Genomic DNA, 17,498 nt, shown 5'->3' on the forward strand with positions numbered 1-17,498 from the left:
GACTCCAATCTTTAACTAGAGGGAACTGAATAATTCTGAATGTTCTGATCCAATGTGACCTCTGACCTGTAATGCTCCTGAATCATAATCACACACTGTTCACTCATGTCCAGAGGAGAACCGAGCGACTGAGTCTGGTTTCTCTCAAGGGTTTCTCTCCATTCTGTCACTGATGGAGTTTCGGTTCCTTCACTGTTGCCGATGGCTTTTGGGTTTTGGCTGTTTAGTTGGGGGCATTTAATACTCAACACTAATATTGATCTCCTGCATCGACACTATTACATGAGAACTGAACTGAGCTGGATGATGATGATGACATGGATGGTTTTCTCCAGAGCGGCTATATATATATATATATAAATGAAATAAATTAATTCGTTTTTTTACAACAGAAATCATCAGTGAAATGACTTAAGCTGGACTATGACACTATTTTCTTCCAGATCTGCTGTAGCCATTATTTTCCTGTTATCTCTAAATAAATGCTGCTAAATAAATGTGACTTGACTTGAAGTCAATCAGATGTTTGGTCACCAACATTCTTCAAAATATCTTCTTTTTTGTTCTACAGAAGAAAGAACTCACACAGGTTTGTAACAACACGAGGGCGAGTAAATGATGACCGGTTTCGTGTAATAAGGGTCAACTGTCCCTTTAAGGCAGTTTGGGCAGATGTTGCCATGGCAACAATTCAAACAAAGCCGCCGCTGATCATCATTCATTCCCTGCTGACTGACATGATTTAGCGCGATATCTCTACATGATTATGATTATATGAGGTGCTTGAGCTTAATTAGTATTGGATTTGGCTGTTCACATTGATCTTTGATCGCGCGCGTTGTTCATTTGGCCGAATGTCTGCCTCGGATTTTCTACGGGAAGCGGAAAGTCTCAGAAGATTGTGAGTTAATTTATTTCTGTATAACAGAGATACTCTCGTGCCTTTATTGTTCATTGCTCTCTTCATACACACAGGCTGAGTAAAGAGGAGCGAGAGGCGATCAGACGACAGGATCTCAGAGAGACTTTCAGCGAGTTTCACGAGCTCAACGATCAGCTGCATCTGCGCCTGCGCGCCGACAGTAAGCACACACGTGACCTCCTGCTTCCCGCTTCACTGACGGGTTTATGTACAGTTACGCCATTTCTGCCAATAATAAATAATAATAAACAAAAACATGATTTTGCAAAGGACATGAATTAAAGTCATATTTATGAAATGAAAAGTTGATATGACATGTTTAGGATAATAATGACCTATTAAGTCGAAATTATGACATACTGAGTATTATTATGAGATGTAATGTCCCAGACAGCAACATAGTGTTGGCCCAGATCTGGCCCACGTCTGGGCCGTGTGGAAAGGCCTGTTCGACTTCATGCAGCGCCGCGCAGACCGATCGCCGGCTGACCCGAAGCAGTGCACGGCGGTTATACTGTGACGGCGAACTCTGTGAAGGTTTTTTTGGTGCAAATCCAGCGAACGCCAGTGACAGTGGAGTGTGTAGTTGTAGAGAATATCCACATGTGTATCAGTAAATTTGAAGAGAAATGTTGCAAACTTATAGACTGTTTTTTTTCTCTTTCACAAACACAACACAACAGTTACACCTTCTCTAATTCTTCATTTCAGGGCCAGTCGCACAAATCCTATTCTACAAAACACACATTAACTCGTACGCTCACATTTTGCTACAGTGCAACTGAATTAGAAGAATTAGAGAAGGTGTAACTGTTGTGTTTGTGGAAGAGAAAAAACAGTCTATAAGTTTGCAACTCTTAAAACATTTCTCTTCAAATTTACTGATACACATGTGGATATTCTCTACAACTACACAGTCCACTGTCACAGGCGTTCGCTGGATTTGGCCGATTCACGAGCTCTGATGACGACACTGCTGACACTCTATTCATGTAGTCACAATGTTACATGTGTCATGTTTATCAAAATAAAACTGATTAAACAACGTCGACTCCACTTCATTGATATAGGGTTATGTTGAACTGTATTCTTGTTCAAACAGATGCTGTATGAAGCAGTGTATTTGGCAAATATTGCATTTATTTCACTTCAGCTGTGATAAAGTGTGTGAACACCACGTGAGCGGTCACTGCGGGAACAGGAAGTGTCCGACTTCCCGTCTCCGTTCGCAGCTCCTCCCACCTGAACACGCAGCCCTCACCGATCACACGTCCATCCGCAGCCGATGTCCAAAACACCTCATGTGTGCCGGGTCTGGGCAGACGTGTTGCTGTCTGGGGTTGAAATGAAAGAAGTTTTTTTTTAATCTCATAATCATAATCATAAACATCATAACCCTAACCCTAATTTCAACATTTATCTCAAAACTTAGAGTAATTATGATTTACCAAGAGAGGCAGCTCACTGCAGATCAAATGGGTGGAGCTTCTTTCTTGCTCCTCCTCCTCTAGACATCCAGCGCATGTAATTATGGCCTAATGGGTGGAGCTAGAATATCCAAACTCCATCCCTCCACCCATTAGAGGTCTAGAGAGGAGGAGCTGGACGTCATGTGACTCGACACACTTGTTTTGTAACGCTGGATTCTTTTTTCTTATGGCAGTAATGGGCTTCCGTAGTCATGTGTGTGTGTTGATCTGTTCAGCTCGGATGGAGTATTAATATCAGTGTGTGTCCGTCAGTCATGAAGGTCCAGCAGCAGCTCCAGAAACTCAAGAACGGCGTCTTCAGATTCCAGCAGCAGCTCATGGACACCAAACCGTCTCCAGAGGGTGAGACTGACCACCAGATTCAATTCATTCAATATTCAGCAGTATTACTGATCTCCTGCACTCACAGCATTATACCAGACCTGAGCTGAGCTGGACGATGACATCACGGTTTACTCCATAAACAAATTAACTAAATTAAGAACTTTTATAATACAAATGAAGCATCACTGAACTTCTGGAAACAAATTTGTTGCATTATTCTCCTGTTCTCTGAAACACTCAGTGCTGTAAATAAAGGTGAATTGCCTCAGAACTGGTGTGTGTGTAATGCAGCTCGTGTGTGTTTGGATTTCAGGTGTGTGTGTAATGCAGATGTGTGTTTGGATTTCAGGTGTGTGTGTAATGCAGATGTGTGTTTGGATTTCTGGTGTGTGTGTGTGTAATGCAGCTCATGTGTGTTTGGATTTCTGGTGTGTGTGTGTGTAATGCAGCTCGTGTGTGTTTGGATTTCTGGTGTGTGTGTGTGTAATGCAGCTCATGTGTGTTTGGATTTCTGGTGTGTGTGTGTGTAATGCAGCTCGTGTGTGTTTGGATTTCAGTGGTGGACAGATTGAGAGACACTATGACAGACATTGAGACGTCCATCAACATGTTCAAAGACACACAGCATCAAAGGTACGAGGCACATTGGAGATGTGTTTAGTGCCGTAGATTCGCTCTCTCACACTCACACTCACACACACACACACACACTCACACACACACACACACACACACTCACACACACACACCTCTCTCTGTAGTTTCGAGCAGCTGCTGAAGGACGAGCGGGTGGTCTGGCAGGAGATCAGTGTGTTGGAGAGGAAGATGGAGGCGTGGCGTGTGCCCGTGAGAGTCGAGGTCCGTGTTCCCGGCGCCGGCCCGGACCGCAGGAGTGCCGACACACACAGGTGCACAACACACACAACTCCCTCACCCGAGTGAAGTTCAGATACTACTGGTCGAACATCACTCCATTACAAGTAAAAGTTGTAAAGACTGATTTCTACAGAAGTACTTGTTTTTAAAATGACGGTATTGTTTTATTATTGTTGTGTGTAACCCTTACAGAAGCAGAATACACTGGCCCGTGTGTAGTATCTGTGCAATAGAGCTTTCAGAATATTATATCAATCCTATAGCAATTAAACAACTGAATTGACAAAAACTGACTGCCATAATCACCTTAATTTAACGCTCACCTCACAAAAGAAGTGCACATCTGTGTGTGTCCGCTCATGCAGACCGAATCAAGTGTAAAAATCCCCGTCTGTGTGAGTGGATCCGTCTTCCTTTATTTCCCAGCAGTTGATGATTAGTGTTCGAAGAAAATGATGGTAAATCGCTGAACTTGACGACGCGTGCCCCCTCGGGTGATTACTGACGGCTGTCTGTCACCTGCAAACGATCCAATCACGCTTTAGAGATGCCTTGAGCAGTAACTACTGTAACTAACATCACTACCGTCTACTCGAGGGCCTCGACAGAGGTGTAGGGGAGTAAAAGTAAAACGTGTCCAGAAAAAATACTCAAGGAGAGTACAGATACTCAAAGAGGGTACTGAAGTCCTCCAGTAAAGGTGTGTGTGTGTGTGTGTGTGTCAGCAGTGTCCCGGCGGAGCTGGCGGCGCTCGACTCGTTCCTCCAGCGGACCGGGCCACGGGGCGGCTGGGACGAGCTGGACCACCGGAGCTTCCTCAGCGTGTGGACGAAGCACAGGGGGAAACACTCCTTCATTCGGGAGGCAGGCCTTTATCTGCCTGGGAAGAGCGAGGAGGAGCTGAAGCAGCACGAGCTGTGGTTCCTGGAGCTGCGGCGCCTGCAGCAGAAGAAGAGAGAGGTGACCTCTGACCTCTAGGGGCCCTAACACTTGGAGCAATGTAGCGCCAGGCGCGACGCAAGTGTGTTTCGCTAGTTTCAGCCCGACGCAGTTTTCATTTTCCTGTCCTTGTTTAATTAGCAAATGCATTAGCGCTCATCTGTTGACCAACTGAACCTGCTCTGAAGTCAACGGTGCGATATTTATTAATTTTTATTTAAAGAGCGGCGTATGAGCATGTAGGCGTGCACACTCTGCTTATTACACACACGCAGCAGCACACAAACATGGCAAATATTACACATAAAAGGATTACAATGTAAAATATTATATTGTGTGCATAGAGATATGATGGAATCCAGCTTGTCCTGTACATGGTCGGCTTGCACTTTAACCTCACACACACACACACACACACACACACACACAGCTTTAATCTCGCGCACAAGCACATCATTTGCTCGCTAGAGAAGCGTTCAGTTTTTCCGCTTGTAAATTCCTCCATATGAATAGCGAATCCGCCATGATGCGAGCGCAACTGGCTTTTAAGCTTTTAAAGGGAATGTGAGATGAGACTCTGATTGGTTTATTTCACGTTACGCCCAAAACACACCCATTACTCATTAAGAGAATAGAGACGACCCATTTAGACCAGTGGCGGGAGGGCCGACCATTTTTCCCGCCATTAAACTAGCAAAAGTGTATCCGGAGACCTCCTGAGTGCGCTTTAGACCATCAGCTTAGATGGCCAGGGCTCTCAGGGTTGAACTGATGAATGAACAGTTTTTAAAAAGACACTCAACAGATTATTGGTGTCGTGATAACACATAAAGAAGTTTACTAAAAAGCAAAACATTTTTTATTTTCTACAAATTATCTATTTTCTGAATCTAAAATTGTTATAAAATCTAACCCATTTGTCCAACTTAGTAGTTGTGGTCCAAATTTAAAGTTGATATCACAAAACTATATTATAAAACAGTCACCATATCTGAAACCTTGAGTTTTTCAATGATAGGTGTTTTGTCAAGTTTAGAAAAAGTCCCCTTTGGTCTATTTTTTTCCTTAATACTCATCTTTAATCACCAAAATAACATATTTCAAAGTTTTTTGCTTAAAAAAAATTCTCATGCCTTAAAATATCTTGAATGTAACTCGACACCCTTACCTCATTTAGTATGCACGGTTTTATGAATATGCAAATGAGCCCATCTCCCCTTACTCACTCACTCAGCTCAGAGATCCACTGATAAAAATTGAAATAAAATTGATAAAATATGAAAGATGTCTCCGCCCACTAGGGGGAGGAGCCAGCAAACAAGATTTAAAGTTCCGTTCCCATGTTAACGCATTCCTGTTTGTCCAATTTCAAAACATTTTCCACAGGATGAATTTTGAGTGTTTAAACTTTCCAATGATCCTATTCAATTCAATTCAATTTACATTTAATTGTATAGCACCTTTTCACTTTACACATTGTTTCAAAGCAGCTTTACAGAAAGTCCACATTACAATTTAGAGTGATCTGTTATCAAAGGTAACTGCAGAAATCACAGTTAGCTAAAAATGGGTTAATTTAAACTGTAATAATAATTTAAGGCAGAAACAATGAGCTCATGAAGTAACGAATACTTGATGACATTTAGAACGATGCTGTATTGGTGCATGTTGATTCAGAGATGCGTTACCTGAAGTCTTTGCAGGAGTTGGCGTCGTCGTCGATCCTAGTTTATGATGATTACTGAAATATGTGTTTGGGGAAAAAGGCAAGCATTGTGTAGCCTTAACCTTGTGCGTCCTCCAGGCCATCCAGAGATGGAGGGAAGCGAAGCAGAGAGAGAGAGATCAGCAGAGAGATCAGCAGGAGCGAGCCGGAGCCGAGCCGGACCCGGAGCAGGAGCAGGAGCGGCTGAAGCAGGAGCAGGAGCAGAGACGCAGGGAGGCGTCTGAGAGACTGGAGAACTGGAGGAGCCGGAGAACACAGGAGCGCGAGCAAGAGCAGGAGCAGCGGCTGAGGAACCAGATCCTGCAGAGAAGAAGAGCTAAAGAAGAGCAGCGGCGCCGGCTGGAGCTGAAGATGCGGCTCGAGGCTCTCCTTCAGCAGAAGAAGGAGGAGGAGGACCGACGTCTGATGGAGGAGGAGGAGAAGAGGAGAGTGGAGAGAGAGGAGAGACAGCGCGGGGCGAACGAGGCCATCAGACGCTTCCAGGACAGAGTGAGTTTGTGTGATCATCATCCTGAGATCTGAGAACCCTGAGATCTGTGTGATCATCCTGAGATCTGATCATCCTGAGATCTGTGTGATCATCCTGAGATCTGATCATATTGAGATCTGTGACACTGAGACACCATTCCCTGTTGTTTCTCTCCTCAGGATTCAGTTTGTCTGGAGGAAAAGCTTCAGGAGAAACAGAGTAAAGAGCAGGAGCGCTGGGAGCGGCAGAGGATGCTGGAGAAGCTCAAGGAGAAGGTTTGATGAGTCAAGCTGATCATATGGACTTATTTTACACACACAGCGCTAGATATTGTTCGAGATATTGTTTCACAGCAGCTTCACAATGATAAACAGAATCAAAGACCAAACTTCATTAAATATGAGAGAATTCTGATTCTACTGTTCTAAAAACACAATAGAGTCCTTATTCGGTTCCACTTCATTTCGGAGTCCACTTTAGACATCCTACTAACTATAAATAACTTTGCAACTACATGTCAACTAACTCTCATTAGAGTATTAGTAGACTGTTAGGTTCGGGTTGGGTTAGGGTTAGGGTTAGGTTAGGGTGGGTTAGGGTGGGTTAGGGTTAGGTTAGGGTTAGGTTAGGGTTAGGGTTAGGGTTAGGTTAGGGTGGGTTAGGGTGGGTTAGGGTTAGGGTTCGGGTTAGGGTTAGGGTAGGGTTAGGGTTAGGGTTCGGGTTAGGAGTAGAACACATTAGGACTATTGAAATAAAGTGTTACCCATTATTCAGATCGACTCAGCTCAGTTTTGTTCTCGTCAGTGCAGTCAGAACAATAACCCGACTGGATATGAAGAGCCATTCAAAACAAACAAACTCCTGCATGTGTGTCAGGTTGAGGTGAGCCGCGATCCCGCCAGACTGTGGAGGCGCACGGAAGTCTGGGAGCAGCGCATGAGGAACATCGGCCCGTCGGGATCAGGACCCGCTCCGCTGCTGCACACCTTTCACAGGTACAGGAGATCGTTAGGGTATCACTGCTGATCTGGAGATCATAATGAGCTCGTTAGGGTATCACTGCAACGATTTAGATGAACAATTGATTAACCAATGGCAGATAAAGCAGAGTCCCAGTAAAACAGATTCTTCTGTAAAGTTACATTTATTCAATGATTTCTATGAACATTGACATATTTTATAAATTCACACTGTAGGATTACACTTAATAACGATGATGTCTGAATGAACATCTAACCCTAACTCATGCAATTATTCTGCTCAATTCTGGTGGCCCATCTTATCCCAAAGGTCCAATTTTATTGTTTCCTTTTAAAATAAAAACAATATTTTTAGTCCACAAATCCCTCATTAAAACACAAACCTTTTAGGCTAAATGCAACAAAATACAACGTTGAGACAGAATTAGACGAGTTTAACTCTTTTAACGAACTGGATCTTCTGATATTGAGATGAAGAGCGTCTGCGCTGGACTGTGTCATCATCGCCTTCATCATTCATATCGTTTCCCACCAGCTTTTCAAGGACTAAAGTGCCTCTAAAACTCATTTAATGTGAAACAGGCTCATGATATTGTGTGATTATTGCAGTCCGGTTCTGGAGATCCACCATATAAACACATCTGTTCCTCTTCTTTCAACCTGTTCTAATTCCTGTTGATAACAATGACTTATATGTTTTTTTTTTTTTATTGACAACTATTGAAACAATGGCTTCTAATAAATTATTGCTGAAAGCAGAGGTTTGTGCCTACAGAATCAGATTCAACTGTGGGTTATTGACAATATTGCAAACTCGTTATGTGTGTACACACACTGCTTATTCTGCGAGTGTGTTCTGTTTCTCTGGTGATCCTGAGCTGATGATGATGATGATGTGTGTGTGTGTGTGTGTTTTCTCCACTTAGGGCTGTTCCAGCATGGAGACAGGACTCGTGAAAGAGCCTCTGCACTTCTTCCCGCAGCGAATGAACTCAAATGTTCGGAGTTTAGGGAAGTTTTTCTTCAGGATAATGGAGGTTTGTTTGCAGTCTTGCAGAGTTTCCGTGAGCAGCAGCAGAGACTCTTATTTTGGCGCGTGTTTGCGCACCGGAAGCGGAAGTGTCTCGCCGACAGGAGTGTTTCCCTGATGCTGCTGCTGTGGTGATGATGATGATGATGGCGGATTTTGATCAGGTAGATTTTCTGCGCGAGCGGCACGTGCGGTTCTTCCAGCGCTGCATGCACGTGTTGCCCGAGAGATACGCGCCGTACGAGACCAGCAGGTAACACACACACACACACACACACACACACACACCAGAGGGAGAGAGACACTGACAGCGCTTCACTCTCTCTCTCACACACACACTCCTCTGACTGTGATGAAACTGTATCCGTGTGTGTTTGCGTTGAGTTGTAAACTGCCGCAATGAGAGCAAATATAAAAGTGTTTACTGTCACAATCTAATGTTTGTGTTCTTCATTTCATTTTCATCGATCAATGGCTGATCATTATAGATGTAGTTTATGGTGTACAGCCACGATTATACTGTGATTAAACACTGAAGCCACATAATAAACACTGGATGTCATGACGTGGGCTCACTGTCCTTAAAGAGAAAGGCAATAATATCTCTGTATTATTTTTACCATTTGGCTTAATGATAATATTAATAATAATAGTTCAGTGATAATAAACAATTTCAAATAAAAAGTGCTGGTTCTTATGCCATGTGAATACAAATTATTATTGTGTATGTTTTTAAATGGAGCCTCTTTTGTGAAAGGGAAAGTTCACCCAAAGATGAAGATGATGTCGTCCTTCATCATACAAGTCAGCGCTGTTTGTCTCAAACACTCTTCAAAATATCTTTTGTGTTAAATAGAATAAAGTCACACACACACAGGTTTGGAACAACATGATGAAATGATGACAACATTTTAATTTTGGGGTGAACCCAATGATGATTATGCAGTAATTGTATATTAATATGATTATTGTTCTGCCAGCGGCTGTTTACTGTGATGTGGTGTATGACCTGTGTTTGACCTCAGATAGCCTGGACTTCAGCTCCACTGTCACGCAATAAACTCCATTCTTCCACACTGTTACTGGTTACTGGTGTTCTTCCACACTGTTACTGGTTACTGGTGTTCTTCCACACTGTTACTGGTTACTGGTGTTCTTCCACACTGTTACTGGTTACTGGTGTTCTTCCACACTGTTACTGGTTACTGGTGTTCTTCCACACTGTTACTGGAGTGTTTAATACTCATAGAAGTTCATGTAGACGATCAGTACTGATTATGTTGTTACGTTGTGTTTTTATCTATTCTCTCTAGGACTGTGTGCTTTATTTTAATCAAAATGTACTTATTTATATTTTAGAAATATTTAGTCCAATTTTTAAAGATATTAATTAAATCTTCAATATTATTTATTTGTATATTTTTTCCCAACTTTTCTTCGGTCAGTGTTTGCTCTTATTATCATGAGTCTGTGTTCATTTACAGCGCTGATGATTGACAGAAGGGCTGAACACACTCTTCCTCCCGCAGTGTTTATAGTGTGTGTGTGTGTGTGTGTGTGTGTGTGTGTGTGTGTGTGTTTCTGCACAGGTTGACTATAGTGTTCTTCGCCCTGTCGGGTCTCGATGTTCTCGATGCCTTGGATGTCGTGGATAAACCCGGACTGATCGAGTGGATTTATTCTCTGCAGGTTCTTCCCACCGATGACAGTAAGATCTAGATCTCACACACACACACACACACACACTGTTTCCTGTTTAAAACAGTATCAGTGAGTTGTGTGTATTATTTGTAGTCACGTGTGTTTTCTCTCCAGAGTCTAATCTCAGACGCTGTGGCTTCCGCGGTTCCTCACACATCGGAGTTCCCTACAACACTTCAAAGGTACACACACACACACACACACACACACTAACCCGACCCCTGAACCTACGCATCGCACACACAGACAGCAGGGGGCAGAACTGAGCAGAGAATGGACCACAGATGATGAACTTCAACATGTTTTATTAAAATCTGAGATTGTTACTCCACAAACACTTTAGTTGATTGTTCAAAACTTCAGTCAAAGTATTTTATCTAAAGCAAACATTATAAAGCTTGTATATGTTGTTAAGCTGCTGATCTATAACCCGTGCCTGTTCCTGATCGATGTATGACCTGCAGGGTTCGGGTCCGGCTCACCCGTACGACAGCGGACACCTGGCCATGACCTACACCGGCCTTGCCTGCCTCGTGATCCTGGGGGACGACCTGAGCCGCGTCCGCAGAGAGGCCTGTCTGGAGGGCCTGAGAGCTCTGCAGCTGGAGGACGGCAGGTCAACGCCACACACACACCTCACACACACACCTGACCCTCACACACACCTCACACACACACCTGACCCTAACACACACACCTGACCCTCACACACACACCTCACACACACACCTGACCCTCACACACACACCTGACCCTCACACACACCTCACACACACACCTGACCCTCACACACACACCTCACACACACACCTGACCCTCACACACACCTCACACACACACCTGACCCTCACACACACACACCTGACCCTCACACACACACCTCACACACACACCTGACCCTCACACACACCTCACACACACACCTGACCCTCACACACACACCTGACCCTAACACACACACCTCACACACACACCTGACCCTCACACACACACCTGACCCTAACACACACACCTGACCCTCACACACACCTGACCTTCACACACACCTGACCTTCACACACACCTGACCCTCACACACACACCTCACACACACACCTGACCCTAACACACACACCTGACCCTCACACACACCTCACACACACCTGGCCTACCTCCTTCTCCTTACACGGGCTCTGAATGTGTGTGTTTGTTCCTGCAGCTTCTACGCCGTCCCAGAAGGCAGTGAGAACGACATGAGGTTCGTGTACTGTGCCGCCTGCATCTGCTACATGCTGGACGACTGGACTGGGATGGACTGCCAGAGAGCCATCGACTACATCCGGAGGAGCACAGTGAGTCCCACAATCCCCTCCTCCTCACACTGGCCGTCGCGCCCTGACCTTCAGCGGACAGGGTCAGTCGGGGTCAAAGGTCGAGCTGAGGGAAGCGTGATGTAATCCAGCAAATCCGCTTCCCGACCCCGGCAGGTTCAGGACAGGCGGGACAGAGTTAGTGCAGTCAGTGCAGGTCATCAGAAACATGTGACATGTTTCAGCACACACACACACACACACACACACACACACACACGTCACTAGAGAAGATGTTTTGAAGAGTGTGAACAGACTCACTGTATGCAATCTTGTGTTTGACAGAAGCAAGAGTCGTGCAGGTCAGGCTAAACTCTGTTGATCTCTAATGAACCGCAGTTTCACTGATCCGCTCTTCCTCTTCTTCCTCCTGCAGTCGTATGACAGTGGGATTGGTCAAGGAGCCGGACTGGAGTCACATGGTGCGTTTCCTCTGTTTTACACACACTGAACACTGCTGATAAAAACCTGATCGCTCGGTGAACACCTTCCCAGGATCTCATGTAGGAAGTGCTTTCAGCATCAACATTCACTGTTTGGACGGAGTGTGTGAAATATTTTACTGATGTGATTCTGGCAGATTCGGAAAGTGTGCTGATGTCCAGTGTTTGCAGTTTGGTTAAATTTGTAAAACTGCATCATTATTACTGAAAAAAACTTTCACAAGGCAAATGAAGTGGGATGAACGTTAATCTTGCAAATGAGATCCGACTGTTTAATATTGACCGAAGGATCAGACTGTTGAACACGTTTTACTGGACCGTCCTGCTTTTATTCAGACGTTTCAGTAATAGATGTTTCTAAAGTGGTTGAGCATTTTAGAATTTCGATCAAATATAATTTAGTTTGCCATGAATATAGCCTTTACACTCATATGGCATTTTAAATATATATATACTGAATGTAACTTGCATAAGTTTTAGTTCACAGAACATTTGGAGCCGGGCATCAGTTCAGTGAGTGAGTCGGAGTTGATTCAGTGATTCAGTGATTCAGTGGCGGTGTGGTGAAGTGTTGAGTCCCAGCTCAGAGTTCGAGCGATCCCATTGGCTCGAAGCACGTTTATGGGTAATCGCTTTAGTGCCTGGTAACAAATCAGATATAACTTTATTTTGTAAGTCGCTTGAACTACGTTATAATGACCATTACCGGTAATGTCTTTTAACTTATGTTTCATGGACTCGTAATTAACCGAAGCTGTAGACTGTGAAAGTAAACATTGCTCGTTCGTAGTGTTTTTTAGTTAGCTTGGATAGTAGCATAGCACACAGCTATCCCACATGGTTAGAGATGACGTTTTTATCTACGATATTTTTCGATAAAAAAACTTTGATAACAAATATGATGCAAGCATAATTCCGTTTAAGAAATAGTTATGACATGCTTGTAATTCTTGGATTCCGGCGTTCTTGCTCGGTGTCCTCGCGGGTGTCCGACTTCCGAGTGGGGAAATCCGACGAGAGGGGCGCGTTGGTGCGTGTTGCTAGGCAACGTCTGTAGTCGGAACTCCGGCACAAATAAATAAAGGAACGCAGCATTAGATCAGGCGTACCACCGAGGTCCTCAGCTGGGACTCAACACTTCACCCGACCGAATCCGTCTCTCTTCCTCAGGTGGCTCCACCTTCTGTGCCGTGGCGTCCCTTTGCATGATGGGAAAGCTGCAGGAGGTGTTCAGTGAGCGCGAGCTGAACCGGATCCGGCGCTGGTGTATCCTCCGACAGCAGAACGGCTTCCACGGCCGGCCCAACAAACCTGTGGACACCTGCTACTCCTTCTGGGTGGGAGCGACGCTGGAGGTGCGTGTGCCTCGTTACCACGGCGATGAGGCTCATCCAATCAGAAGGACTGCTGTAGTTTTAAACTTATCATGTGGTTGTTATATACGTGTTAAATAACCTGCAGTGGTCGTATGTAACATGTCCTGAAGTCGTGTTTACCCGCCCCTTTATTCTGCGCATGAATTATTATAATGAGGAATATTGTGATGTGTTCGTTCGAGAGAAACTGGAAACTAATGAAGGGTCTGTCGGGGGTGTGTGTGTGAGCAGTCCTAACATGCTCCTCTTGTGTCCCACAGCTTTTAGATATTTTCCAGCTCACCAACTTCGAGAAGAACCGGAACTACATCCTGTCGACGCAGGACCGTCTGGTGGGCGGCTTCGCTAAATGGCCGGACAGTCACCCAGGTGAGGTTACAGGTCACAGCTGCGCTCACTGCGCGGAGGAGCTTTTGTGTGCCGTCAGTCGAAACCAGTGTAACTCAATACAGGAGCTGTGAACATGTGACCGAGGAGACTCGAGCGACGGGAGATGAGCTTCACTGTTGCTCCAATAATCACTGACCTGTGAAATGTGCTTTATTATCATCAAACTGCAGAAGAACACACTTACTGAACACACACACACACACACTTACTGAACACACACACACACACACACACACACTTACTGAACACACACACACACACACTTACTGAACACACAAGCATGAATACACGCATAAACACATGAACACACTCTGAACACACAGATGCATGAACATGCATAAACACACACACACACACACACACACACATGAATGCAAGCATAAAAACTGAACACGCATGCTCCTCCTGTTTCCTCTGTTTCTTCTGCTCCTACTTCTTCTCCTCCTCCTCCTGCTCCTCTGCTCCTCCTTCTGCTCCTCTGCTCCTCCTGATGGTCCTGTTTCTCCTGTGTCTCCTCCCGATTCTCCTGTCTCCTCCTATTCTTCTGTTTCTCCTCTGCTCCTTCTGTTCCTCTGCTCCTCCTTCTTCTCCTCCTCTTCTCTGCTCCTCCTCCTCTGCTCCTCCTGATGGTCCTGTTTCTCCTGTGTCTCCTCCCGATTCTCCTGTGTCTCCTCCTATTCTTCTGTTTCTCCTCTGCTCCTTCTGTTCCTCTGCTCCTCCTTCTTCTCCTCCTCTCCTCCTCCTCTCCTCCTTCTGCTCCTCCTTCTTCTCCTCCTCTTCTCTGCTCCTCCTCCTCTGCTCCTCCTGATGGTCCTGTTTCTCCTGTGTCTCCTCCCGATTCTCCTGTGTCTCCTCCTATTCTTCTGTTTCTCCTCTGCTCCTTCTGTTCCTCTGCTCCTCCTTCTTCTCCTCCTCTTCTCTGCTCCTCCTCCTCTGCTCCTCCTGATGGTCCTGTTTCTCCTGTGTCTCCTCCCGATTCTCCTGTGTCTCCTCCTATTCTTCTGTTTCTCCTCTGCTCCTTCTGTTCCTCTGCTCCTCCTTCTTCTCCTCCTCTCCTCCTCCTCTCCTCCTTCTGCTCCTCCTTCTTCTCCTCCTCTTCTCTGCTCCTCCTCCTCTGCTCCTCCTGATGGTCCTGTTTCTCCTGTGTCTCCTCCCGATTCTCCTGTGTCTCCTCCTATTCTTCTGTTTCTCCTCTGCTCCTTCTGTTCCTCTGCTCCTCCTTCTTCTCCTCCTCTCCTCCTTCTGCTCCTCCTTCTTCTCCTCCTCTTCTCTGCTCCTCCTCCTCTGCTCCTCCTCCTCTGCTCCTCCTGATGGTCCTGTTTCTCCTGTGTCTCCTCCCGATTCTCCTGTGTCTCCTCCTATTCTTCTGTTTCTCCTCTGCTCCTTCTGTTCCTCTGCTCCTCCTTCTTCTTCTCCTCCTCTCCTCCTCCTCTCCTCCTTCTGCTCCTCCTTCTTCTCCTCCTCTTCTCTGCTCCTCCTCCTCTGCTCCTCCTGATGGTCCTGTTTCTCCTGTGTCTCCTCCCGATTCTCCTGTGTCTCCTCCTATTCTTCTGTTTCTCCTCTGCTCCTTCTGTTCCTCTTCTCCTCCTCTCCTCCTCCTCCTCCTTCTTCTCCTCCTCTTCTCTGCTCCTCCTCCTCTGCTCCTCCTGATGGTCCTGTTTCTCCTGTGTCTCCTCCCGATTCTCCTGTGTCTCCTCCTATTCTTCTGTTTCTCCTCTGCTCCTTCTGTTCCTCTGCTCCTCCTCCTTCTCCTCCTCTCCTCCTCCTCCTCTCCTCCTTCTTCTCCTTCTTCTCCTCCTCTCCTCTGCTCCTCCTGATGGTCCTGTTTCTCCTGTGTCTCCTCCTGTTCCTCTGCTCCTCCTCTCCTCCTTCTTCTCCTCCTCTCCTCTCCTCCTTCTCCTCCTCTGCTCCTCCTGATGGTCCTGTTTCTCCTGTGTCTCCTCCTGTTCCTCTGCTCCTCCTGTTCCTCTGCTCCTACTTCTGTTCCTCTGCTCCTCCTGTTCCTCTGCTCCTCCTCTCCTCCTCTGCTCCTCCTGATGGTTCTGTGTCTCCTGTGTCTCAGACCCCCTGCACACGTACTTCGGCATCTGCGGCCTGTCTCTGCTCGGGGAAGCGGACCTGCGTAAGGTTCATCCGGCTCTGAACATCAGCGTGCGGGCGTTCGAGACTCTGCAGCAGCTGCACGGCTCCTGGAGGCAGAACCAGAACCAGACCCGCTCGTGACCTCTGACCTCAGCATAATCCCCACGTGACTGATGAATAAATCAGCAGATAGTGTAATCAATTATTAAAGGTAAAGCTCGCTCTGTAGTCGTAGGCCACAAGACCCCTGCGCTCCGGCCAGACCCACCCCTCCTTCAAGCTGTTTATTCTGATCTGTTTCTGCCTTATGAACACGGAGGAGGCCAACAGGAGTCCTGGGGTCACACACTCTCTGATTTACACTAGCAACGTCAGCCTAATGTTTCTGTTACTCTTCATGTGAAATCATGTTCCTTCAGTGTCCTCTCATGAATGTGCCTCAGATATCTCTACTGTGTGTGTGTGTGTGTGTGTGTGTGTGTTATACATATGGCATTCGGACACTTGAATGTGTTTCAAGGATCAAAAAATGAAGTTATTTTTTCTATGCTGTAATATCAAGTGTAGAAGTGGAACTGCTCATGTTTTATGATGTAAAGTTACGCACTTGCAAGTGTCAATAAACGAACAGCCTTTATCATGAGTGAGAAACGAGCCTTTCTGACGTGAGACGCACGAGTCTGATGAGCAGAGATGCCCTCGGTCAGCCCAGCACACACTTTATTCATCAGCTCCTCCTCGCTTCTGGACCTTCTACACCTTATATTAGATCTACTCTTAATGATGTGCTTATGATGAGTCATATCTTCATTAAGGCGTGTGTGTGTGTGTGTGTGTGTGTGTGTGTGTGTGTGTGTGTGTTCGTAAGCAAACATTCCCTGTTAAACCATTAACTTAGAATCTGATGGACTTTGAAAATAAGAGGGCAATTAAATGTCCTTAATCAGAAAACATGACGGATACATCAGTGTTGTGACCACACACACACACACAAAGGTCCAAAGGTCTTAATTATTTCTGCATGCATGAGTCTCAGAGATATTCTGTGACTGTAAATGTCGTCCAGAGTAAGGCTTTTGAATGTGTTATAAATATAAACACAACTGTGTGTAAAGAGGACGATTGTGTCAAATTATGGGTCAAAGGTTGGATGTAAAGTCCAAAAAAATGAGGACTGAGGACTTAATAAACATCTGAGGAACAAATACTATATGAAAGCACAATATGAAAGAGCTGTGCAATTTCTTTTTTACTCCGTTTCAAAGTCCTGCTTGTACTGAGATCTACACACACATGCCACACAATATACTACATCTGTTATAGTTAAAACAATAAATGAGCCACATATGTCATGAAAGCATATATGACATGTCCAATGAGGAAAATCATGGATGCGAAGAT

General features: G+C 45.4%; 2 protein-coding genes across 3 annotated transcripts; both read left to right on the forward strand.

The window, feature by feature from the left end:
* Positions 1-702: 702 nt before the first annotated feature.
* ccdc112 (coiled-coil domain containing 112) lies at positions 703-8,768 on the forward strand. Of its 2 annotated transcripts, none has more exons than XM_039666233.2 (10): positions 703-901; positions 976-1,082; positions 2,665-2,754; positions 3,294-3,369; positions 3,498-3,644; positions 4,338-4,572; positions 6,356-6,766; positions 6,926-7,021; positions 7,623-7,741; positions 8,653-8,768. In XM_039666233.2, the coding sequence occupies exons 1-10, from the start codon at positions 855-857 to the stop codon at positions 8,681-8,683; spliced, it is 1,359 nt and encodes a 452-aa protein (XP_039522167.2). In that variant the 5' UTR covers positions 703-854; the 3' UTR covers positions 8,684-8,768. The 2 variants fall into 2 exon arrangements, with proteins under 2 accessions (XP_039522167.2, XP_039522168.2); XM_039666234.2 differs by having other exon boundaries at positions 4,341-4,572.
* Positions 8,769-8,874: 106 nt separating this feature from the next.
* pggt1b (protein geranylgeranyltransferase type I, beta subunit) lies at positions 8,875-16,734 on the forward strand. Its single transcript, XM_039666235.2, has 9 exons — positions 8,875-9,009; positions 10,346-10,464; positions 10,572-10,639; positions 10,922-11,073; positions 11,656-11,788; positions 12,183-12,228; positions 13,420-13,604; positions 13,886-13,994; positions 16,078-16,734. The coding sequence occupies exons 1-9, from the start codon at positions 8,891-8,893 to the stop codon at positions 16,236-16,238; spliced, it is 1,092 nt and encodes a 363-aa protein (XP_039522169.1). The 5' UTR covers positions 8,875-8,890; the 3' UTR covers positions 16,239-16,734.
* The last annotated feature ends 764 nt before the right edge of the window (positions 16,735-17,498 follow it).

The sequence above is a fragment of the Pimephales promelas genome, chromosome 14 (assembly GCF_988280905.1).
Source record: "Pimephales promelas chromosome 14, fPimPro1.hap1.1, whole genome shotgun sequence".
In the NCBI taxonomy this organism is placed as follows: domain Eukaryota; kingdom Metazoa; phylum Chordata; class Actinopteri; order Cypriniformes; family Leuciscidae; genus Pimephales; species Pimephales promelas.

Coding starts and splice junctions, on each gene's coding strand:
- pggt1b (XM_039666235.2), top strand. CDS start 8,891: ATGATGATGATGATGGCGGATTTTGATCAGGTAGATTTTCTGCGCGAG. Junction 9,010..10,345: donor GCGCCGTACGAGACCAGCAG/GTAACACACACA, acceptor GTTTCTGCACAG/GTTGACTATAGTGTTCTTCG. Junction 10,640..10,921: donor TTCCCTACAACACTTCAAAG/GTACACACACAC, acceptor TATGACCTGCAG/GGTTCGGGTCCGGCTCACCC.
- ccdc112 (XM_039666233.2), top strand. CDS start 855: ATGTCTGCCTCGGATTTTCTACGGGAAGCGGAAAGTCTCAGAAGATT. Junction 3,645..4,337: donor AGGAGTGCCGACACACACAG/GTGCACAACACA, acceptor TGTGTGTGTCAG/CAGTGTCCCGGCGGAGCTGG. Junction 6,767..6,925: donor TCAGACGCTTCCAGGACAGA/GTGAGTTTGTGT, acceptor TTCTCTCCTCAG/GATTCAGTTTGTCTGGAGGA.